This window comes from Notolepis coatsorum, assembly GCF_963971535.1.
Source record: "Notolepis coatsorum genome assembly, chromosome: 14".
NCBI lineage: Eukaryota > Metazoa > Chordata > Actinopteri > Aulopiformes > Paralepididae > Notolepis > Notolepis coatsorum.
In genome coordinates, this window is record NC_140178.1 from 7,689,638 (window position 1) to 7,715,154 (window position 25,517).

The 25,517-nt window shown below is 42.4% G+C and overlaps 1 protein-coding gene across 2 annotated transcripts in view; it reads right to left on the reverse strand.

Moving 5' to 3' along the window:
* fmnl1a (formin-like 1a) overlaps positions 1 to 20,736 on the reverse strand; it is a 67,428-nt gene extending 46,692 nt beyond the window's left edge. Inside the window, exons 1-6 of one of the 2 annotated variants that reach the window (XM_084329562.1) lie at positions 20,130 to 20,736; positions 14,711 to 14,833; positions 7,214 to 7,297; positions 3,266 to 3,352; positions 2,013 to 2,086; positions 1,213 to 1,296 (exon numbers count right to left, since the gene is read on the reverse strand). In XM_084329562.1, coding sequence (XP_084185688.1) covers positions 1,213 to 1,296; positions 2,013 to 2,086; positions 3,266 to 3,352; positions 7,214 to 7,297; positions 14,711 to 14,833; positions 20,130 to 20,327 — 650 coding nt within the window. In that variant the 5' untranslated portion in view covers positions 20,328 to 20,736. The remainder of the gene's footprint in view (positions 1 to 1,212; positions 1,297 to 2,012; positions 2,087 to 3,265; positions 3,353 to 7,213; positions 7,298 to 14,710; positions 14,834 to 20,129) is intronic. The other variant, XM_084329563.1, reaches the window with a different exon arrangement.
* Between the last annotated feature and the right edge of the window lie 4,781 nt (positions 20,737 to 25,517).

Here is a 25,517-nt window from a genome sequence, read left to right on the forward strand (position 1 = left end):
CTGTATAACAGCTTTTATCCAAAGCGCTTTACAATTTTTGTTCCTCACATTCACTCGTTCACCCACACATTCACACACCGACGGCGGAGGCGACCAAAGTGCCGACCTGCTCATCGGGAGCAGTTAGGGGTTAAGTGTCTTGCTCAAGGACACATCGACACGCTGCCCAGGAGGAGCGGGAATCGAACCGGGAACCTTCTGACTATTTTTACTGTACTTAAGTACATTTTCGAGCTACTTGTACTTTACGTTTTCATTTTAGGGAACTTTATACTTTTACTCCGCTACATTTCAAGGGAAATATTGTACTTTTTACTCCACTACATTTATCTGAACCCATCAGTTACTAGTTACTTTGAAGAAAAGGATTCTGCATAGAAAACATATACAAAATAGAAATGTTATGAATATTATGTACTTTCACATTTGAAGCCCGTCAACTTCAAGAGGATGTAATCAGAGCAGCATAACTGGACCACATACCACTTTAACATGACCTTTAATCAGAGCAGCATAACTGGACCACATACCACTTTAACATCACCTTTAATCAGAGCAGCATAACTGGACCACACACCACTTTAACATCACCTTTAATCAGAGCAGCATAACTGGACCACATACCACTTTAACATAACCTTTAATCAGAGCAGCATAACTGGACCACATACCACTTTAACATCACCTTTAATCAGAGCAGCATAACTGCACCACATACCACTTTAACATCACCTTTAATCAGAGCAGCATAACTGGACCACATACCACTTTAACATCACATTTAATCAGAGCAACATAACTGGACCACATACCACTTTAACATAACCTTTAATCAGAGCAGCATAACTGGACCACATACCACTTTAACATAACCTTTAATCAGAGCAGCATAACTGGACCACATACCACTTTAACACGACCTTTAATCAGAGCAGCATAACTGGACCACATACCACTTTAACATCACCTTTAATCAGAGCAGCATAACTCACTTTAACACAACCTTCTGAGAGAGAGAGAGAGAGAGAGAGAGAGAGAGAGAGAGAGAGAGACAGAGACAGAGACAGAGACAGAGACAGAGACAGAGACAGAGACAGAGACAGAGAGAGAGAGAGAGAGAGAGAGAGAGAGAGAGAGAGACAGAGAGAGAGAGAGAGCGAGAGAGCGAGAGAGAGAGAGAGAGAGAGAGAGAGACGCTGACTCGGTACTCACGAGACATAGCTCTGGGCGTGGGACAGGTACTCCACCAAGACGTCCAAACCTTTATTGTCCTCGTTGAGAAACTCCCGGGCCCACCTACGGAGCGAGACGAGGAGGACGAGAGACAAGAGGAGAAAGAGAAGCTCTCGTTTATTATTATCCTCCATGTGCCTTTAGCTCCACAGAGAGAGGACGAGTCGTTATCAGTGAAGGACGAGACAACGGGGCCCGTTACGTTCCGACCAAGACGCTCGCTCACCCGATGTAGTAGTAGTAGTTTATTTATTCAGTCATCATCTCACACAATACAATATACACAATCATTTAACAATATTTGATTTTACAGTGACTGAAAAGGTACAGACTGAAGCATAATGCTTATATATGCCTGTCCTATATTCTTAACAAAATTAAGACTCCAAAACAGTATTCTAAAAGAAAAATAGCAAAAAAAACAGTATTATTCACCTTTGTAGTTTTCAAAAATAGCTTTACAAACCATTTTCTTAAAAACCAAAAGCGAATGACTCATTCTTAACTGTATATCAGCATTGTTCCACAAGTTAACCCCAATAATAGAAATACACCTCCTTTTAATCCCTTTCTTAGCTTTTTGAACAGTAAATTTACAAATATCTCTCAAATCATATTTTCTTTCATGTATTGAAAAAAAACCTTTGCACCCCGTCTGGGAGTAACTTTGCTTTAGCTCTGTACATAACAAACCAAATCATTAAATTTCATAATATGAGACTTTATAAACAATGGATTTGTGTGTTCATAGTAACCAGCCTTGAAAGACACTCGCTCACCCGATGTGATTGGTGCGGAGGGAGATCTCCAGTTCTCGGAGGATCTGAGTGGCTTCCGAGACACGCTTCTTGAACTGAGAGACAGGTGATGAGACAGAAGGGCAGAGTGAGCTGGAGAGTGAGCTGGAGAGTGAGCTGGAGAGTGAGCTGGAGAGTGAGCTGGAGAGTGAGCTGGAGAGTGAGCGGACGTCCAGAGGATGTGGACGCGGGGATGAATTTAGCGGCGTATTAAAATGTGACCCGAGACCAGCAGTTTGTGGCTCTCACTCTCTTATACAGATTATGAAAGTACAGAATGTAAGCTTCACGTTGAAATATAAAACATATTTGAAGAGGATGTGCTTATTTTGAATCCGGTTAAACCTCAAGTGTCAAGAGCAGAGAAAAACAAGAGAAAATCCTAAATCTAAAGTTTTGGCTCCATTTTTAACACTTTGGCAGTCAGGTACTAGGGGTCACAAACTGCCTTTTTTTTTTTTTTAAACAAAGTTTTTTTTACTATTTAAAGATACTATAACTGTTAGCTGTTACAATAAATATGTTCTTAAACATTCAAACTGATAATATGGGGGAAAAATAATAATAAAATGCATTCATCTTCTCATTCATGAAACTCACTGGCATATATAGGTCAATAGTAGTCTGGAATGCTCTGCCGAAAAACATCTCATCCACAATACATAACAAAATTACTTTCAAAAAATATATAAAGAGATATCTTGCAAACTTGTCAAGTGTGTAACTGTTATCTGTGTATATTTTTTATTTGACTGGAATGTTAGTTTTTATATTGTGAATTTGTATATTTTTGTATTCATTTTAAATTTATGTGTTTTATTTTTTATTCGTATTTTTTGTTGTACATTTGTAGTGTATTTGTTTTGTCCAGGACCCCCCAGGAAGACTAATAAACATAAACAATCTGACTTTGGGCCCGGTCACAGAATGTGTAAAAAGGCAGGGTGGGTAAGTAAGTAAAGTGTATTTATATAGCACTTTTCACAGAGAGAACTCACAAAGTGCTTTACATACAACAGAAATAAAATATAAAATATAAAAATAAAAAGCAAGAACCATTCAAGTGATAAGAGACGGAACAAAAACACAATGCATCACAGAGAGAAAAAACAACAGACATATTTTATACCTGGAGGAGAAGCTCAAACATTACCCAAAGGCCTGTTTAAACAGTAATGTTTTTATCTGATTTTAAACAATTCAACAGACGCTGGGTGGGTGGGGTCAGTACGTACCCTGCGGGGCACCCCGCCCTGGTCCTGGTAGAAGCTCTTGATCTTGTTCAGGTACGTGCAGGGAGGGTTCCTCACCTGGAAGCGCTCCTGAAAGACACACGGAACAGAGACAACCAGAATCAGAACCAGAAGGGGCGGAGCTTCCTATAGGCACCTATTGCCTAGAGCGCCACCCAGAGGAGGGCGCCAAAAACTGTGCAGAGCAACATTTTTACTTTTCTTTTTGGGGGGGGGGGGGCAGTGGTGAAGCTTGCCTAGGGCGCCAAATGTGCCAGGTCCGGCCCCGAGAATCAGAACCAGAAAGGTCTTTATTGCCAAGTGGTTTTACACATACAAGGAATTAGATTTGGTCGTTTTTTTTTGGTGCGACATTAACGGACAGACAATTACGATGGAATAAAATAAAAAGGTAGAATCAAAATAAAAATGGAATATAAACTAAATAAAAATGGAAGCACAATAGAATAGAATAAAATTATAAAATAAAATAGGCCAGGGCTTGTACAATTGTGCACAATGTGGTCGAGTATATACACTTAATTAGAATTAAAATAACAACACAGTGGGATGGAATATTTAACAGGGCTGTGCAAATTGAGCAGTAATGTGCAAAAAGTATGAAGAGTTTTGGTTGTATATACTGTAAATATATAGTCTAGTAGAGAGGCTGAGAGGCAGAGGGGAATATACTGGGGAGAGGAATAAAATGCTTTCGACAGGATGATCAGTGCGTGCAGACAGTGTGTGAGCCAGGATACAGATGTTGACTCTTAGCAACCGGGGGGGGGGGGGGGGGGGGGGGGGACACGCAAACAGCTCTGTTTCCATGCCAACACAACTAAGCCAATCCGCTGCGTCGGTGCAGGAACCGCGTACGTCATCACACCTTATCAACACCTGGACAACACCTTATCAGGGGTGAGCATGGCACAAAAGGTGGTCACAAAGATCAATCAGAGAATAAAATTTCTCGGTAGAGTGTCCACCTATATTAACAGGTCAGCAATGGAAGTCCTGGCAGGGGCACTGATCCAATGTCATTATGACTATGCATGCTCCTCCTGGTACACTGGCATCACAGTAGCACTGAAAGGTAGGCTACAGACAGCTCAGAACAAATTAGTTAGAATGATTTTAAAACTCCATCCCAGGACTCACCTTACACAGACACATTTTAACAGCCTCAAATGGCTCAGGGTTGAGGAGAGGGTCTCTCAAATAAAACTCAACATAACACATAGGATACTCGGGAATACTGTCCCTCAGTACCTCAGTGGATATTTTAACATGGTAAGGGATGTACACGGACACGCCACCAGGGGGAGCCCTACAGACATCGTCCCAGTGAGATGCAATAGGAAAATTGGCCAAAACGCATTCCTATATTCAGCAGCAGTACAATGGAATAGCCTACCAATGGAGTTGAAGACCATAAGCCCCTTCTCCACTTTTAAATTAGCTATAAAGAGGTGGATCATAAGTAGCAGAAGCTGGGAGTAGTGAAAAAAGGGTTTTAATATGTGTTGTTCCTTTTTTATTCTTTTATTGTCTATAAAATGGAATATTATTGTATGTATTTTTTTGTTTTTATACCACACATCCTGACATACAGACACTACAAACACCCACGTCCACACACCAGTACATAAATCCACTGACACCAATGATGAAGGACCACAATGGAAACAAGCCTATGGCTTTATTGTGTTTTTTATGAAATCCTATTGGTAAATGGAGAAAATGTATACCTGTTTTCATATTGTGATCCAATGTATATGTGTGATTTTTTTCCATTCTAAACCAATAAACTATTCAATTCAATTCAACCACACCACAAGCACACACCACGGGTCCTCTGCGCGCTCAGCTCTACACACCACATTGTCTTTGTTTGTGCACGCACGGTATACAGCACACCACCACCACCACCTCCTCCATCTCCTCCACCTCCTCCTCCACCTCCTCCACCTCCTCCACCTCCTCCACCTCCTCCACCTCCTCCACCTCCTCCTCCACCTCCTCCACCTCCTCCACCTCCTCCACCTCCTCCACCTCCTCCATCTCCTCCACCTCCTCCTCCACCTCCTCCACCTCCTCCACCTCCTCCACCTCCTCCACCTCCTCCACCTCCTCCACCTCCTCCATCTCCTCCACCTCCTCCTCCACCTCCTCCACCTCCTCCACCTCCTCCACCTCCTCCACCTCCTCCATCTCCTCCACCTCCTCCTCCACCTCCTCCACCTCCTCCACCTCCTCCACCTCCTCCACCTCCTCCACCTCCTCCACCTCCTCCACCTCCTCCACCTCCTCCGCGCGACAGCGTCACAACCGGTGACCCCGTTCACACGGCGGCCATTCCGCTCTTGTGTCTCAGACTCAGGAGGAGGGGTTCCTTTCTTAACTGACACAGAGCGGGGCTCACAACTCACTTTTGATGCTCCAAGGTGTTTTGATTTGTGACACAAAGAAAATTGCAAAAAAAAAAAAAAACGTTTCGACCCTCATACTTGAAAAAGACCGGAAGGGTCGAAACGTTGTATGTATCTGTCTGTCACAATTAAAAACACCTTGGAGCATCAGAAGTGAGTTGCGAGTTCCGCTTTGTCTCATGTACTACTGTTTTTTTTACAGTTTGGCAACATAGCACCAAGGAACGGAGGATGTGTGTTATTTATTTTTTCCTTTCTTATCTGATCTCAGACCAGCTCCTCTCTGGTACCTGCTTATCTGATCTCAGACCAGCTCCTCTCTGGTACCTGCTAATCTGATCTCAGACCAGCTCCTCTCTGGTACCTGCTTATCTGATCTCAGACCAGCTCCTCTCTGGTACCTGCTAATCTGATCTCAGACCCGCTCCTCTCTGGTACCTGCTTATCTGATCTCAGACCAGCTCCTCTCTGGTACCAGCTAATCTGATCTCAGACCAGCTCCTCACTTATCTGATCTCAGACCAGCTCCTCTCTGGTACCTGCTTATCTGATCTCAGACCAGCTCCTCACTTACCTGATCTCAGACCAGCTCCTCTCTGGTACCTGCTAATCTGATCTCAGACCAGCTCCTCTCTGGTACCTGCTAATCTGATCTCAGACCAGCTCCTCTCTGGTACCTGCTTATCTGATCTCAGACCAGCTCCTCTCTGGAACCTGCTTATCTGATCTCAGACCAGCTCCTCTCTGGTACCTGCTAATCTGATCTCAGACCAGCTCCTCTCTGGTACCTGCTTATCTGATCTCAGACCAGCTCCTCTCTGGTACCTGCTAATCTGATCTCAGACCAGCTCCTCTCTGGTACCTGCTAATCTGATCTCAGACCAGCTCCTCTCTGGTACCTGCTAATCTGATCTCAGACCAGCTCCTCTCTGGTACCTGCTTATCTGATCTCAGACCAGCTCCTCTCTGGTACCTGCTAATCTGATCTCAGACCAGCTCCTCTCTGGTACCTGCTTATCTGATCTCAGACCAGCTCCTCTCTGGTACCTGCTAATCTGATCTCAGACCAGCTCCTCTCTGGTACCTGCTAATCTGATCTCAGACCAGCTCCTCTGGTACCTGCTAATCTGATCTCAGACCAGCTCCTCTCTGCTAATCTTTTTAAAAATATATGTTTTATGGATCCCCATTAGTCTCGTCCTGGGGTCTCGTCCTGGGGTCCGAACACACAACCTACAACATTACAGTACATTACATTAATAAAAAAAACAATAAAAACATACAAAACACTTTAGCCTAAGTACATTCTCAATATCTTTAAAATCTCACAAAAAAAACACACAAAGGCTCCAGCCACAAATACAATACTAACTAAACTAACTAACTAAACTAACAATACTAACTAAATAAATCAGTAACTCAACAACATTTTCCAACTTTTTCTTAAAAGTACATTTGTTTCCGATCATCATCATTATCTTCACATGTATATCTGATCCCAGACCAGCTCCTCACTCACGTGATCACAGACCAGCTCCCACTTCTTCTCGTTGTCGTACTGACGCAGGAGGTCCAGCTTGTCCAGCGGCAAATTCATGTTGTTCTGAAAGGAAAGGAGTTGGATCACATTAAAAAAAAATTACATTTGGTAATTTAGCTGAACGCTTTTATCCAACGCGACTTACAAGTTCTGTACGACAAGTCAGCAGGAAGGAAGGGTACAACTCTATCAGCTGAGTAACAATGTTCATCAAACAGTGCTGCTGGAACTTGGGTGCTGCAGTGTTGAGTGCGTAGTAGTAGAGACATGTTAGTATAGTAGTTAGTAATATAGACATATTAGTATAGTAGGTAGGAATATAGACATATTAGTATAGTAGGTAGTAATATAGGCAAGGTAGATTACTTAGTAGCAAAGTGCAAGTATAGATAGTAAAGACAGTACCTATAGTAAATGAGCATTACACTAGAGGTTCCAGTAGTGGGCAGCTTGATTTGCCAGGTCCAAAAACCAACGCTTTATAAAGAGATCTTTTATTTTTAGAGCATTAACTCTTTGGAATAACCTGCCTCAAAACCTCTGCTGCATTTATAATAATTGCAATAATAATTGTTTTTGTATGTTTTTTGTGTGTGGACCCCAGGAAGACTAGCTGGTTGCTATGGCACCAGCTAATGGGGATCCGTAATCAAATCAAAATCAAATAAAAATCAGTACGAAGGTTTATTTCTTTTATTTTTATTTTTTTTATTTTCATTGAAGAAGTGTGTTTTTAGTCAACGGCAGAAAATGTGTCAGGTTTCGGATCACATACATCAGAATGTAGTTTTGATAGTGGGTAAACATATATAAATATTTTTTTTTTTTTTTTTTACATGTCCTCTAGAGCCAGCCCACACACAGATCAGTACATATCTTCATGCACTGGAAGTCCTTCCTGTAACACCATGCAGCAGCGATGCAACGAAAACCACAAACGCTCAGAGCAGATGGTGGCACCTTTTAACTGCCAACCGAAACCATACGGACACGACTCGCTGTTTAGTCAAAGTCAAAGTCAGCTTTATTGTCGCCTCTCGTAATGTGCAAGACATACAGAGAAATGAAATTGCGTTTCCCCCTTCCCACGGTGTATATAAAAAAACAAGATCTAATATAAACATAAAGTAACATAATATGGACAGTATACAGGACTATATACAATGTAGACAGTACTGTAGCAAAAACAAAAGTGAATGTATGAGTGATTGTAAATATAGAGGTATACGAGACATTTTAGCAGCAGTGGTAAGTGGTAAGTATGAATTTACATAATGTATCCAAGGTTGTCATGGCTACCATCCGCTACAGAACGCACCGCTTTTTACGATCGGTGTAGTATTGCTAGAGATGATGAAATCCACTGGTGAAGAGTGTACTGTATGTGTGGGGCGTACAGTTAGATGCACTGTAGATTATTGTCACTAGGACTTCACTAGAGATCACTGTCCTGGTGGAGGAGAGATGAAGAAATGTTTTATTTTTTCTAGAAAGCCATAATGCAAACGTCTTGATATTTCTTTTCATTTGACATAACTTCACTGGCTACGTTCACACTGCAGACAAAATCTGATTTCTTTGCTCATATGTAGGGTGGTTGGGTACCGTTCACATTTGAACCGGTACCTGTGAATCGATACCGGTACGGTACCCAACGGTACCTTTTTTCTGTACTTTAGTCTCAAAAAATGTTATCTACCTACCTCAGTTGTAAAAGATTTGTCCAATTTATTATCATTATTATTTATTTAGAACAATTTGTTAATATATAATAATAATATATAATATTGCAGCAAGCGTTGTCTGCATCTAGCTTTGTAAAGTGTAACCACACTTGCAACAGTTTTCGGCTTGCCATCGCCCCGACTGCTTTGTTGTTGAATCAAGTCAAATCCTAGGTAAGCGCGTGTTGTGCGTGTGAACGTGCGGCACACTTCATAGGTTTCATTTTGCGGTAAACAAAACGTTGACGTCATCGGACAAAAAAAAAATAATTAAATACTTTTTTTTTAACAGTACCGAAATCTGGCACCGGTGGATCTCACGTGAATCGGTACTCCGTAGTACCGACGTGATTCGGTCGATACCCTTAAAAGTACGGTACCCATCCCTGCTCATACAGTATGTGACTCAGATCAGATTTCTTCAGTGTGAACAGCACAAATCACAACATGGAATCTGATCTTTTCAATTCTGATTTGAGTTTCATTACGTGGTCCTAAATCAGATACAGGTCTGATTTCTTTGCAATGCGACCCGTCATGTGACTTTCATGTGACTTTTTTACGTCACTGATTGACATTTGTCAAAAAGAAAAAATTACGTCCATCTTCTTTATCGTTTGTTCGGGTCAGTTCAGGAGCAGTGACCGGTTCACACTGGAATATGATATTGGGCCACATTTAAAAAATCTGATCCGAGCAATAAATCCAAATTGAGCACTAAGGCTCATTACTGTAAACAAATAATTACCTCCTCGACCAAATTGGTTTGAGAGAGAATGTGGTCATAACTTTGAATCGCAATATCGATCAATAGTATCACAAATAACCAAATGTTAAGCTTGTCTGAACACGTATGAGTTATGCAGTGATATAGATGTAAGAAATATCTAAACGCTATATTTCTGCATGAGGAAACCAACATCATCCACAGAGCTTTTGAAAGGCATTGCTTTTCAACCCAAAACATTATTGATTAATAAATGTATCGTTTTCGCAGGTCCAAAATTAATGTCGTAGTTTACATGTTGTTTGCATTGTATCCCCCTCCCTACTTTCCCATTTCCCCACGTGGAACGCCCCTGATTGGACAAAATGCTGGTGCTCTATTGCGACATCTAGTGGCTGAATGTTATCTATATAATGCAGAAAGCTGTAATGCAGAAAGAGATTGATTTTGGTTGGGTCTAATCTGTGTCTAATGAATGGGTTCTTGTGTTGGGTTATGTGTTGATTTGGAATGTCTTTGTCTAGTGGTTATGAGGAGTATTAGAGTATTAGTGTATGGAATGCCGTGCTGTTTTTGAGCACGTTATAGTTTCCTCTGAGATGTCTCCGTTTGTTGTTTTATTGATATTTGTTGTTTTATTGACATTTGATTTGTTCTATATGTTTGTATATTTGTCATTGTTCTATATTAGAAAATTTGGCATACATATTTGTTTGTATGTCTGATTTTGATTGGTTTAATGTTCTATAATTGTTTGTATATTTTATTGTTGTTTTATTGATATTTGTTTAGTTTTTTATGTTGTTTTATTGATTATTCTTGTTTAATTTGTATATGTTTGTATCCAGCCCCCAGGAAGAATAGTCGCTGCTGAGGCAGAGACTAATGGGGATCTGAAATAAAGAAAAGAAATATAGCACCTTTCAATTGTTTAACTTTAACTATATCATTCTCGGTTGGTATTTGTAAAGTAAGAGCTAAAAGGGACATAGGGGGGGGGGGGGGGGGGGGGTGGATTAATATAAGATTATTCATTCAATGTGTTAAGGGGGAATCATATGATTAATAAGTATCACCGGTAATGCTGATTTTATTTAATTTTTATTTGGAAATTACAAACGCATCATAAAAACAAATTATCATGACCGATTTGTTTTCCTGAGGATATCACCTAAAAGCATTAATTAAAACACGTATTTCCAAGGTGGTCCTCGATGGAAGACATAAAAACATAAATACATTAAAAGAATTTAAACATAAAAACACAGATCCATCTATCTAAAAAGATTTGATTTTCTTCTGATTTTGTTCTTCCAATAAGACCAGCCATGTGGCGTCTGGGAAACCACGACACCCAGAGGAAAGGTCTAGCATGTTCAAATTCACATTTAGTCATTTAGCTGAACGCTTTTATCCAAAAGTAAAAGTTCTATACGACAAGTCAGCAGGAAGGGTACAACTCTTTCACAATGTTCATCAAACAGTGTTGAAACTTGGGTGCTGCAGTGTTGAGTGCCTAGTAGTGAAGGCATATTAGTATAGTAGGAAGAGTGCATGATGGTATAAGTTTTACATATATATATATTTTTTTTTTCTTTCTTCATTTCAGATATTGAATGAAGAAGTGTATTTTTAGTCGACGGTGAAAGATAATTCTTTTGCCTTTTTTCTTCTAGTGTGACAATATTCCTGCAACCTGTTCTTTGACTTTGGACAAATATTAGACGTTCCAAACCAAACCCCCCCTCCTCCCGGATTCCCTGGCGAACTTCCTGCCTGGACCACAATCTGTCGGGCGCAATCGCATAGTGCGCCCCCTGTCTGCCGGCCGACACACAGCGAGACGTTATTATGCTATGATGACCTCATCCGACATGACGACATCATCCTCCATGATGACATCATCCGACAGGAAACCGTTGTGAAAGACGAACATTCGTTTACTTCCACTTTGGACAGAGATGATTGACAGTGGAATGTCCTTCGACTCTCTGCATTACTGTGGGTAATACTTCCTGGACTATGTGACATCATAACGACATCATCACCACCACAACGTGCCAACTCTTTAACTCAATAACCCTCACATCAATTTAATTTGTACAAGGGAGTTTGTAGTTTTGGGATATGCGAGTGATTATGGGCTGAATAATTCAGCTTTATTTTTTGGTGGAGTGTTCCTTTAAGGGAGGCCTGAGGCCCGACTTTTATGACTCGTTAGTTGTTTTATGAGCTGTACGTGGATCAAAGCTCAAATTGAATTTCTACTAGATTAGATTAGATTCAAATGTATCGTCATTTATTGTCTGTACATATCCCCTACTCTTACTAGTTACGCTGCTGGCCAGTATGACTTACTACCATAGTGTCTTTAAACCTGTATCACTGTCTGTAATACTATATCTATATCTGTACATATCCCTTACCTACTCTTACTAGTTACACTGCTGGCCAGTATGACTACTACCATAGTGTCTTTATACCTGTATCACTGTACATAATACATATTAATAATATATCTATATCTGTACATATCCCTTACCTACTCTTACTAGTTACACTGCTGGCCAGTATGACTTACTACCATAGTGTATTCATACCTGTATCACTGTACATATTAATACTATATCTATATCTGCACATATCCCTTACCTACTCTTACTAGTTACACTGCTGGCCAGTACGACTTATTACCATAGTGTCTTTATACCTGTATCACTGTACATATTAATAATATATCTATATCTGTACATATCCCTTACCTACTCTTACTAGTTAGGCTGCTGGCCAGTATGACTTACTACCATAGTGTCTTTAAACCTGTATCACTGTCTGTACATATTAATACTACTGTATATCTATATCTGTACATATCCCTTACCTACTCTTACTAGTTACACTGCTGGCCAGTATGACTTACTACCATAGTGTATTTATACCTGTATCACTGTACATATTAATACTACAACTCTGTACATACATCTGATTTGCACTACACTCAGTAGTACTAATTAATATATTGTATACCCAGTTTAATCACCTGTACATTGTATATTACTATTGCACTTTACCGTTACACATGACGACAATACATTTGAATCTAATCGGAAATGAAATAAAAAGGATTCACAGATGATTCGCATGTTTCCGAGACCAGTAGATGTGCATCGCACCTAATCTAAATCCCTCTCAATTAATACCGCGTTAACCCTTTAAAGGGTTAACCTTATGCAGGGGTAATGTCGTGTGGCAGTGAGAGGGTTAACCGTCTGTATTGTCGCAGTGAAAGGGTTAACCATTTTGGTAGTGCGGCAGTGAAGGGGTTAACGTTGTGCTCCGAGTCGATTCGGGTGAACCCAATTTATTTATTTATTTATTTCATATTTTCTTGTGAGCCCCCCTCCCCCCCAAAAGTGACAACACGTCTTTGAAAAAAAAAAAAAAAAAAAAAAAGGAATGATTTACTTGTGTTATTATGACGGAAGCAAAGTGTGAATTTGAATCTCCCCGGGAGGGTGTGGTCATACAGAGATGTTGTTGCGCAGTGGTCTGTGGCTTCCTGTTAATTAAGACACGTCAAAAAGATAAGAGAGAGAGGGCCGTAAATTGGTGCACCGGAAAACGTCCCTTTTTTGTCTCTGGTGTGTCAGAGGAGGGGTCCGCACGGTGGCAGAGGAGGGGTCCGCACGGTGGCAGAGGAGGGGTCCCCACGGTGGCAGAGGAGGGGTCCCCACGGTGGCAGAGGAGGGGTCCCCACGGTGTATTTTTATTTTGGCAGAGGCCTTATAACCAAAAGGATAAACACCTTGGGGTAAGATAAGATAAGATGATCCTTTATTAATCCCCTTGGGGAAATTCAGGTGTAAAAGCAGCATGGGGGGGGGGGGGGGGGGAGATACAGAGCTTCACAGTCCAGTATCTATATACACTATAGATACAATATAAAATATAAATACAATATAATGTAAAAGAAATACAAAACACAAGATAGTCCAGTGATATGAGTCCAGTGATATGAGTCTCTAGTGCACAATACAAGATAGTCACTCAGTACAGTGATGTGAGTCTCTAGTTCTCAAGTCCTGAGTTCTGACAATGATAGTTCTGGCAGCAGATCCGGCCGTCCAAGCCCTTTGTTGTAGAGCCTGATGGCTGCCGGTATAAAGGACCGGCCCAGGCGGTTTGTGGTGTGTCGGGTGGGGGGGGGGGGGGGGGGGGGGGGGGGGGGTGAGTCTTTGGCTGAACGTGCTCTTCATTCTGGCTAGCTCCTCAGAGGGGGGTGAGAGGGGTTCTCCAGGATGGCTTCTAGCTTTTTCCTCATCCTCCTCTCAGCCACCACCTCTAGATTATCCAGCTCACCAATTACAGTATCAGTGGGAGGGTGTCGCCCTTTAGAAGCGTGGTTCAGAAACGAAGGGGAAGTACTATTTTTAGTTCCTAGCTTAAGAGTTAGCTGAAATACGGACCCTCCTCTTCAACATCATCAACTCACTTGACCGCTTATAACTCTCTCTCTCGCTCTCTGACACTCAAAGAATCGTGGCGTGTGTTTGAATTCAAGATCAGCAAGCTTTCGGCGAAAAGGGGAAGTGAGGTAGATAGATATCTGGAGTGTTGGTCAGGAAACGGAGTTGATGTTAAACTACAGACAGTTCGGAGAAGAGCACATTACAAAGAAATGACCCAGAACAAACAGTGACAGGACAATGTCACGCTTTAATGTCATTTATAGCTTTAAAAGAGGAACTACGCCCAATTTCGGAAAGTTCTGAGTATATGATGGTATAGATGACACTGAGAGACACCCAGGAGAATGTTCTGAGTATATGATGTTATAGATGACACTGGGTCATGGGTTTTACAGGTTAATACTCTCTCGTACTGCACAACACACACAGCTACCTGCTAACCCGCTTCACAACAACCGTTACCTAAACGTCCGGTCCCGGCGGTCCGCCCTCCTACAGTATATCTCCCGGGGGGAAACACCCCCAGCTAAACAGAGCGACACATAGCTTATTATACCTGAGAACGGTCGCCTCTGGTGTGGGGGGCTAAGCGATTGTCATTGAGCGACAGGCGATCACATCGCCAGGCGACGTCTGTCGCCCGCCGTGTGCAGACCACTTCAACACCCAGGAGAATGTTCTGAGAATAAAGATAATTTGGATATAAAAAAAGAAAACAAACATTATATGGGTTCATAAAATCAGTCTCCCATGCATTGTCAATGGAGCAGCTCCAGACTTTATACCCGATGACGTCGCAAGTTTGATTCTTACTTCTCTGGTTTATGGCTTTGGGAGAGAGAGTAGCTCACGTTCACAAACATTGATTAAACTGTCTTAGGCCATGGAAATAATAATTTGAGTGGCGTTGCCCTTTAAGCCTGAGACATTTATAGTTTTGAGGAGAAACAGTTTGGTCATCTGACTAGGCAGAAATGTGGAGTCTATTTGAAGAAACTGGTGAAGAAACTGCATCATTGGTTCAGACTTATCAAATATAATTTCTCAGTCCGCAATCTTATAGCTTTTTGAATGGGTAGTTTAATCTGGAGTCTAATCTACAGGCTAACTAACTATCCCTCCCAGAAGCTAACAACAGAACATGTGTATTATGTTGTCGGACCGGTCGTGCCACAACCCAACAAGGGAAGATGTTAATGCAGGCATCTCCCCTTGAATAGGCCTTCCTTGTCAACATTTTAGGACAGTGTGCTTTGATGAATATCTGAATATCTGAAATGAAGATAAATAAAAATAAATAAATAAAATAGAATAAAAAAATATGTAAAACGAACCTTCTTATTGTCATGCACTCGTCCTAATATACTAACCTACACTGTAGCACTCAACACGTTGATGAACATTGTTACTCAGCTGATAGAGTTGTGCCCTTCCTGATGACTTGTCATATTCATAAGGAGTATATATTTTTATATTGTATTATGAATTTGATTAGGGTTTTTATTGTTGTTTTAATTGTCTGTATGACATGTAAATGTTGTGAGTGTATAAGGGTTTTTATTGTTGTTTTAATTGTCTGTATGACATGTAAATGTGAGTGTATAAGTCTGTAACTGTATTTTATGTGTTATGGACCCCAGGAAGAATAGCCCCAGCACTGCTGTGGCTAATGGGGATCCAAATAAACTTAAACTTAAACTTGTCATACAGAACTTGTAAGTCGCTTTGGATAAAGCGTTCAGCTAAGTCACTGTAAATGTAAATTAATGAATATTGAGAGCAATTATGACTGTCTTTCAATCCCAAAATTATTAACTTGTTTGGTACTGCCTAAGCACGTATTAGCCATGACCTTAACCACAGTTAGAATTGCGTGGGGTATGTCTGGGAGTGTTGCATTCATTCATTTATTTTATTTATTTAAAGAATGTTGGGACTTCATGGTGTTTTTGTGTTTTGTTCTTCTCCTACTGTGTTTCTTCTTGACTTGTTTAAAGAAGACGTGTGCGGCCCATGCATGGGGACATTAACGTGTTGTCGGGCCTTACAAATACATTTTATTTGTTTTTAAGACTATTCCACACAAGTTTAGAGAATGGAGAAAACTCATATTATTATTATTTTTTTCCCAGTAAGGGCAACGTGAGTAGTTAGTTCAATACATCTGGGAGAATCTTGCATTTCTTTTGCCTTAAAGATTTATATTTCACTTTAGTAGAAAGTAAAATAGTAAAATCTGTAGTCTTACTATCTATCTAAAGTAATCTACAAGTAAGATAGCAACCACTGTCGTCCGCTGTCACCGTCATTCCTCCCAGATGTCGCTTCCATTCACTTTGAGGACCATGTCTAAATATTACTTCTGAAGTATAAACAAACTATACAACAATATTATTGTGTGTAATATAATTGTTCCGTGTCAAAAATGTTTTTTGCTAATGTCATTATTTTCAAATGATCAGTAAAGGAACTACTTCTTGACCAACTGTCAAACTTTTCAGAGAATGTTTAGAATCTTTCTCCCAGCAAGCCGGCAGCAGTAACCATGGTAACCGCTCTCCAAACAGTCTGTGCAAAGTACAGAGCACTCAAACCTACAATACATTTACCGGTTCTGCCTTTACTTTTCAACAGTGATGAATCTGTGAAGAGTAAAGACGCATCAAATTCGAAAACAAACATGTCGTACCCGTGGCTCAGAATTGTCTGTTTTGTTGAAATCTACACAGCCGTAGTGTAGTTTATACTTCAGAAGTATGATATTTAGACGTAGACGGAATCCCCTAAATGAATGGAAGTGAATGAGGAGCCTGGCACCTGGGAGGAATGGTGGTGTTGACAGCAGTGGTTGCTATCTTAGGTGCACTGAAAATAACTGCTATGTATGGGGCCATCTCACAGTGGAATAGGTTGCCATATATAATGACTCAAGCAACAAGCAAAGAAAGCTTTAAAAAGCAAGTAAAGAGGTTACTTTTGGGTACAGGCACAATGCTTGAAATATAAAATTTTATTATTTTACTAGTCATTTTGTAATATTTTGGTATAATGCTAATGTAATGAGGTGGGTTGGATGGGTGTGGGGGGGGGGGGATAATTATGTTTTATTATGTTATGTATATTGTTTCATATGTTTATTGTTGGTTTTATTTTTAATTATGTTTGTTTGTATTTGTTGTTTTGTGTGGACCCCAGGAAGAGTAGCTGCTTGCCATTTGTAACAGCTAATGGGGGATCGAAATAAACTTAAACTTACATAGAGGCCAGACTGTTGAAACTTGACAAAAGTTAATATTTGATACTATTACACTTTCTTTCTTTTTTTTCATATTCACTCCATCTCATTCCATCTCGCTGTAACTGTTGACATAGAGGGAAAACACTTTTTTCACCAGGCAACATGTTTTCCTACTTATTGTTGGCCAACTGTTGAAATAATGGGGAAACATTTCGACAAACAAGCCTTCCGGTCTTATGGTCTCTTTCTCTCTCTCTCTCTCGTGTGGAGCGTGTTACTCAATAGAACCATGCAATCGTTTTGAGCATCGACTTCCTCTTGGGTCCAGCCGGTAGCTGCCCAGGAAGGCTGTAAGTACCAGGCCTGTCACTCTCACGTCTGGGAAGCTACTGTGAGGTCAGCAGCGCCTCACACAATTAGTAATTAGTCTTTAAATAAATGGTAAAATGGTGCATTTATATAGCAGCTTTTATCCAAAGCGCTTTACAATTTGTTCCTCCCATCTTTACCCATTCACTCACACCGCGACCATGCAAGGTGCCGACCTGCTCATCGGGAGGAGCAGTTAGGGGGGGTTACATGTAAGTGTCTCGCTCAAGGACACTTAGACACGCTGCCCGGGGAGGAGAGGGAATCGAACCGGGGGCGGGAACCTCCAGATTACCAGACGAATGCTCTACCTCCTGAGCCACTGTCGCCCCACAATAATAAATAAATATACGTTTATTGTCTTCCGATTGGTGGACTACCTTTTTAATTGATCACTTTGCCGTCACTCCGCTGGGGTGAACAAACACTAACGGCCACGGTTCAAATTCAAAACTATTTATCAACCAATTAGGTTACAGCGTTTCACCTCGAATAATGATTGCGTAGCCAATCAGGCTGACACTAAACGTGGCCCTCTGAGAGGAAGGAAGACGATTAGAGACACCCGAGTGTTCGTACATCTAAACGATCGTGCGAGGTTTGAGATCGGGCAAAGATCCAGTCTGTGTTCAATCAATCAGTTTGGCAATTTGACGGTCCAAAAGAGATTACAACGCTGCTCTAAGCCTCTCTAACCATTTTAAACTAGGCCTAGCTAATGTGTAAATGGTAAATTTATATAGCAGATTTTATCCAAAGCGCTTTGCAATTTACGGCAGAGGTGCAGGGTGCCAACCTGCTCATCGGGAGCAGTTGGGGGTTTCGTGTCTTGCTCAAGGACACTTCGACCCGCTGCCCCGGGGAGGAGCGGGAATGGAACCTATCACCAGACGACTGCTCTACCTCCTGAGCCACTACTAGTCGCCCCCTATATGAAATGTAGTCCGTTTCTCATTGAATGTAATCGATGTAATTGAAGACCGTTGATGGCGATCTGAACACCCGCAGGGCCGCCATGTGTAATGCCTGCGCCTGGGACACAATTATCCCACTGGGGCCCCCCGCTAAAAGGAACACGCCAACATTTGGGGAAATGAGCTTACCGTCTTCTCCAGAGAGAGAGACAAGAAGATAGATACCAGTTTCCTCTCTTGTGTGCGTTCAGTAGAAAGCTATCTGGCTGCACGTTAGCCTAGCTTAGCACAATGAATGGAAGCGGACATGGCCGGTTAGCCCTAGGCATTGTCCAACTAAAACACCTCTCCCGAAGGCTAACCGGCACTGTCCGCTTCCATTCATTGTGCTAAGCTAGGCTAACGTGCAGCCAGATAGATTTCTACTGAACGCACACAGAGAGGAAAACTGGTATCTATCTTCTTGTCTCTCTCTGGAGAAGACGGTAAGCTCATTTCCCCAAAATGTTGGCGTGTTCCTTTAAATCATAAAGTCTATGGACCATCAGAGGGTCCTACTGGGCCCAGGTCAGTGTACCTAATTGTCTGTGTCCCCCCCCCCCCCCCCCACTAGCTGGTATTGTTCTGGTCAATATACTGTAGCAAGCGTGTGAGGTGTAAAGGTACACGTATCCGTACCGAACCGTTTCAGTGTGTTGTACCGTATACCGAACTAATACAATGGTATGTTAAACCACTAACGACCGACCGCCCACCGGGGGCTGTTTTTTTCACAATCTAATATAATAATAAATAAAATTAAATTTTACAAGTCGATTATTAATTTCAATATAGAATATTCGTCGACAGCCCTACAAGTACAATTAGTCACTCACCCCTGAGTGGAACATGGAAAGCCAAACTTTCCCCCCACTGAACCGAAAACCCCGTACCGAACCGTGACTTCAAAAAACCGAGGTACGTACCGAACCGTGGTTTTTGTGTACCGTTACACCTAGGGATGTCCGATATTATCGGCCTACCGATATTATCGGCCGATATCGGCATTAAAATGTGATATCGGAAAGTATCGGTTTTCCAAATTTTTTTTTAAAAAAATTTACATTTCTATAACCTTTATTTACCCAGGCAAGCAAGTAAGAACAAATTATGGTTTTATTTATTGTCAAAAGTATGCATAATGTTGTGTTAATTCCACAACAAGAGATATGTAATGTTAATTACCTGAAATTATTCCATTTTTTGGGGGGGAAACCCTGCATATATCGGTATCGGTTGATATCGGTTTATATCGGTATCGGAAATTAAGAGTTGGACAATATCGGTGTATCGGTATCGGTAAAAAAGCCAATATCGAGCATCCCTAGTTACACCCCTATGTGTGAGGCCCTCTATATCCCTGTGTGACTACGAGAGACCCCTCTCTCTCCTCATCCCCCCCTCCCTCTACTCACCAGCACCAGGCCGAAGCGCTCGTCCAGCTCGTCCTCCGGGGGCATGGGCAGCTTGGGGGGCGCCGGGTGCTGCTGCTTCCTCTGCAGCAGGGCCGGAGCGTGGTCCCCCGGGGCCGGGGGGCCCGCCGAGCTGACGGAGGAGTTCCTGGCCTCCCGGCCGGCCTCCGTCTGCTCCGCGCCCGCCACCGCGTTCCCCATCACTAATCTCCAAAAGTAATCCAGGGGGAAACCGTTAAGCTAACTCCTTCCGCTGAGAAAGTCTCCTGGTCTAAAAAAAAAAGGTCCTCGAGTCCCCCCGCCCACCAAAGTCTCCCAAAATATGGCTTCCAAAAAGCGGAAGACAAGTCCCATGAAATCCTGTGTCTACTCTGTGGCCCCTTGGTCTGCCACCACCACGGCGAGGGACATCGATCAAACCACTGATCTGTGTCGAATAGGTGTTAGTCCTGAGGACGGCGCGGCTGTCGAAACAAGACCGTCAACCCTCATCGTCTGTCGACTCCCTTCAGCCCCCAGTCTCTCCCTGGAACTACAGGTTCAGTCCTGGAGATCTCTACGGAGACCGTCTACTGTCTGTGAGGTGACCTGCTTGTTGTATCTCTCTCTACAGCTACACTCTCTGTACTCTGGTACCCAACCTAACAGGCTCCTATGTGGTGGTGGTGAGCTCAGCACATTAAGGGTGTGAGAGAGGAAGGAACGGGGGGAGGTCGAAACCGTCTAGTAGCACACTGACAGAAAACCGCAGCGGCACAAAAAAGCAGAAGAGTGACTTCCTGTGTATGTGTACTGTAGGCTATGAAAGCGAGCGACAGAAAACTCAGGGGGGGAGGGGGGGGGGGGGGGAGGGTGGAAAAGGCAAGGCACTAGCCGCGGCTATAGGCACTAGCGCCTACAAACAGGGGGATGGAGAGAATGGGGTGACTTTAACACAAAACAGCCGGCTAACCCTTTCACTGCCACACTACGGAAGGTTAACCCTTTATACTATCACACTACCGACGGTAACCTGTCTTTTTGTATCACAAACAGTACTGTATTTGTAAATCTGGTATGTCATACATGTATCTGTATGTCATGTATGATATGTTATGATGAATTGAAAATGGGGGACCCTGATGTAAACAAGACGAAAGTCTTTCTCTGGTCTGCATCCCCCTTAACAATTGTGTGTATATTGAGCTGTACTGTGTATTGTACCCATTCTGCAATCTGTTAATAAAGTTTTCAATCAATCAATCAAACCGTCGGTAGTGTGATAGTAAAGGGTTAACCTTCTGTAGTGGGGCAGTGAAAGGGTTAAGGAAAGCATTTTAACTTTTTGTTTGACTGTATATGAAGCACAATCTCAGCAGGGGGCTCAGACATTTCACTGTAATAATGTACATTATATAATGTGACACATAAAACAAAACTTGATGAACTTGGATGTGGAAACTATGTTGCGACTAGTAGGTGCACTGAACAGGTGTAAAAGGTGAAGACAAACAATTAGCTGAGAGAAAACATGTCCTCACTTGACATCATCACGATTCCACCTCCTGCTGCCTCCTAAGTTATTCATCTTCAAGTCAAGTCAAGAAGAGACGAGAGTGCAGTGAGAAGTCAGCTGCAGATACTTCAGAGATAGACGAGTTGTTTGTTCAGTCGGGCGAGTTCCAGCCATAAATTATCTTCAATCTACAAGAGCCTGACTGACAGGTGAGGAGGAGAGAACAGCGCGTCAGCGCCCCGCTGTGGTGGAAGACAAACACAGATCAGTGCAGGCATTGGAGTAGTAGGGTATAATCTGCAGTGCCGCAGCCCCATACATAGGAGGGGCCTGTACTGTGCGTTGGGGGCCTGTACTGTGTGTTGGGGGCCTGTACTGTGCGTTGGGGGCCTGTACTGTGTGCTGGGGGCCTGTACTGTGTGTTGGGGGCCTGTACTGTGCGTTGGGGGCCTGTACTGTGGGTTGGGGGCCTGTACTGTGCGTTGGGGGCCTGTACTGTGCGTTGGGGGCCTGTACTGTGCGTTGGGGGCCTGTACTGTGCAGTGGGGGCCTGTACTGTGCGTTGGGGGCCTGTACTGTGCGTCGGGGGCCTGTACTGTGCGTTGGGGGCCTGTACTGTGCGGTGGGGGCCTGTACTGTGCAGTGGGGGCCTGTACTGTGCGTTGGGGGCCTGTACTGTGAGTTGGGGGCCTGTACTGTGTGTTGGGGCCTGCACTGTGTGTTGGAGGCCTGTACTGTGTGTTGGGGCCTGTACTGTGCGTTGGGGGCCTGTACTGTGCAGTGGGGGCCTGTACTGTGCGGTGCGCTACCGCGCATGCGAGAAACAACAGTAACAGAAGTAACATATAATATAGGACACTAGAAGCATAAAGTAACATACGGAACATATAGTAACATATGAAAAATAGGACCTAATGTCCAAAATATTTTTGTCCTAAACTGAATATCAATTGGACTAGGAGTAACCAAATAAAGCATTCAATGCAACCAATTGTCTATATAGACTAGAATTCTTATCTTAAACTGAATATCAATTGGATTACCAGCCCTGACTGTTACTCTAAACTTAACCTATTCTGGATGAGGGCCTAAACTTAATCCTTAGACTAGATTAGAATTACTTTACTTTGTTTCTCGCATGCGCAGTAGTGCACCGCACAGTACAGGCCCCTAACGCACAGTACAGGCCCCCAACACACAGTACAGGCCCCCAACACACAGTACAGGCCCCCAACACACAGTACAGGCCCCCAACACACAGTACAGGCCCCCAACACACAGTACAGGCACCCAACACACAGTACAGGCCCCCAACGCACAGTACAGGCGGCAGGCCCCTCCTATGTATGGGGCTGCGGCACTGCAGTTTTATGCTATTGGGCATTGTGGGGATTCTTTTTCATCATATTAAGACTATACTTCCAGTTATGAGTATGATAAGGTAATTATTCAACGTTCGCTAGGCACGTATAGATTTGTCTGTTTGTCTCGGTATCAGGAAAAGTCAGGAAAAGTGTGACCTGGGCTATTTTGATATAGGTGCAGCTCAATAAATTAGAATATCATGGAAAAGTCTATATATTTAGCTGTATATTTATGCAGACATTTGTGCAAAAGGAGCCCCAACCAAGTACTGAGTGAACATACATGAACATTTCTATATACAAACGAAAAATACATTGGTGATACAGAATTTTGGGCTTTCATCATGACATGAGCTGTAAGACACAATCATCCAAATTAAAACAAATAAAGGCTTGAAATATTTCACTTTGTGTGTGTAATGAATCTATAATCTACGAGAGTTTTGCTTTTTTGAATTGAATTACTGAAATAAAATAACTTTTCCCACGATATTCTAATTTATCGAGCAACAAATGTATATACTCTCTTTTTTAGACTCTTCTTGTATCAAAAACAGTACTGTATTTGTAAATCTGGTATATGTCATAATAAATGTATAGATGTAGCAGTACTGTCTGTCATGTATGTCATGTTATGATGAATTGAAAATGGGGGACCCTGATGTAAACTAGACGAACGTTTTTCTCTGGTCTGCATACCCTTAGCAATTGTGTGTATTGAGCTGTACTGTATTGTACCCATTCTGCAATATGTTAAATACAATTTTCAATCAATTAAAAACCTGTCATGTCAGGCTGTTTTTATGGTAATTGGCCCATTGTGAACTGGAGAGTCTGGACTGGTCAGATGAACTCAATGGTACACTGGTTGAAGAAACATGGCATGGTTTCAAAACCAAATTCTCAACAATACTAAACGACATGGCCCCCCTAAGAACCACCAGGGTAAAAAATCGCGCTGAGCCGTGGATGCACTCCGAAATACTGGCCGCTATGAAAACCAGAGACAAAAAATGCTCTGAGTTTCGTAAAAGTCAGTCAAAGCTTACTAAAAGCACGAGCAGTGAACTCCAAGCCCACGTGACTGAACTCAAACTAGAAAGAAACAGACTAAGAAACGACGTAAACTCCATGATCAAAACTGCAAAAAAGAATTTCATCAATGACAAAACTGAGGAAAACAAAAACAAACCACGTGAACTTTGGAAATTACTCAATAATCAACTAGGATGCAGTAAAAAACTTAAAACCAGATTCTCAAACATAAACATAAAAACGGACAACACGCTCATCACAGACAAGCTGGATGTAGCCAATTACTTAAACATTTTCTTCACAAACATAGCCACAACACTAGTAAACAAACTACCCTCCCACTCAGGGCTTTATGGGGTAGAACACATAGTAGCTTACTACAAAAACCTAGGGGTCCGCAAGGACGACTTCAAGCTGGAAATGGTAACAACAGATGAGGTACTCAATAAACTGAGCGCCCTCCAACCTAACAAGGCCACTGGCCATGACAACATCCCCTCCAAATTCCTCAGAGACTCAGCAGCCGCCATCACCCCAATCATCACACACATAATAAACCTCTCCATAAAACAGGGACACGTCCCCAAGGACTTCAAAATTGCGAGGGTGACCCCTCTGCACAAAAAGGGCAGCAAATTAGACCCAGGCAATTACCGCCCTGTTTCTATTCTCACCTCCACCTCGAAAGTAAGTAAGTAAGTAAGTATTTATAAAGCACCTTTCATACATGTCATGTAGACCTCCACCTCGAAAGTCATGGAAAAAATAGTCTACGAACAGGTCGAAAAGTACCTAGCGGAAAAAAATCTAATCTACGAATTCCAATCTGGCTTCAGAACATCCCACTCCACTGACACATGCCTTCTCTATTTGAATGACCACATCAAACAAGAGGTGGACGCAGGCAAATACTGCGGCATGGTCATGCTGGACCTACAAAAGGCCTTTGACACGGTCAATCACTCCATTCTGATTGACAAGCTAAAAGCAATTGGTTTTGATAGTCTATCAGTGAGCTGGATGCAATCCTACCTTGAGGGGAGGGAACAGATGGTGGAGGTAAACGGTACCCTATCCCCCCCCCTCACAGTGAGCTGTGGTGTTCCACAAGGAAGCATACTAGGACCGCTACTGTTCCTAATTTATGCAAATGACATGTCGTCAGCTTGTGACTGCAACTTGTTCCTGTTTGCGGACGACTCAGCCCTGCTGGTCTCTGACAAGAACAAGTTACAGGTTAAAAAAACCCTCAGCTCGGAACTAGGCAGAATCTGCATATGGCTCGCTGATAACAAACTATCATTACACATGGGCAAAACAGAGTCCATTCTCTTCGGTTCAAATAACAAACTCAGCAAGACCGACGGCTTCTCAGTTACAGTGGGTGACAATATTGTCACAAGGAAAGATGAAATTACCTACCTGGGTTCCATCCTAGAGGCTAATCTCTCCTGTGACAAAATGGCATCCAATGTAATAAAAAAAGTCAACCAACGA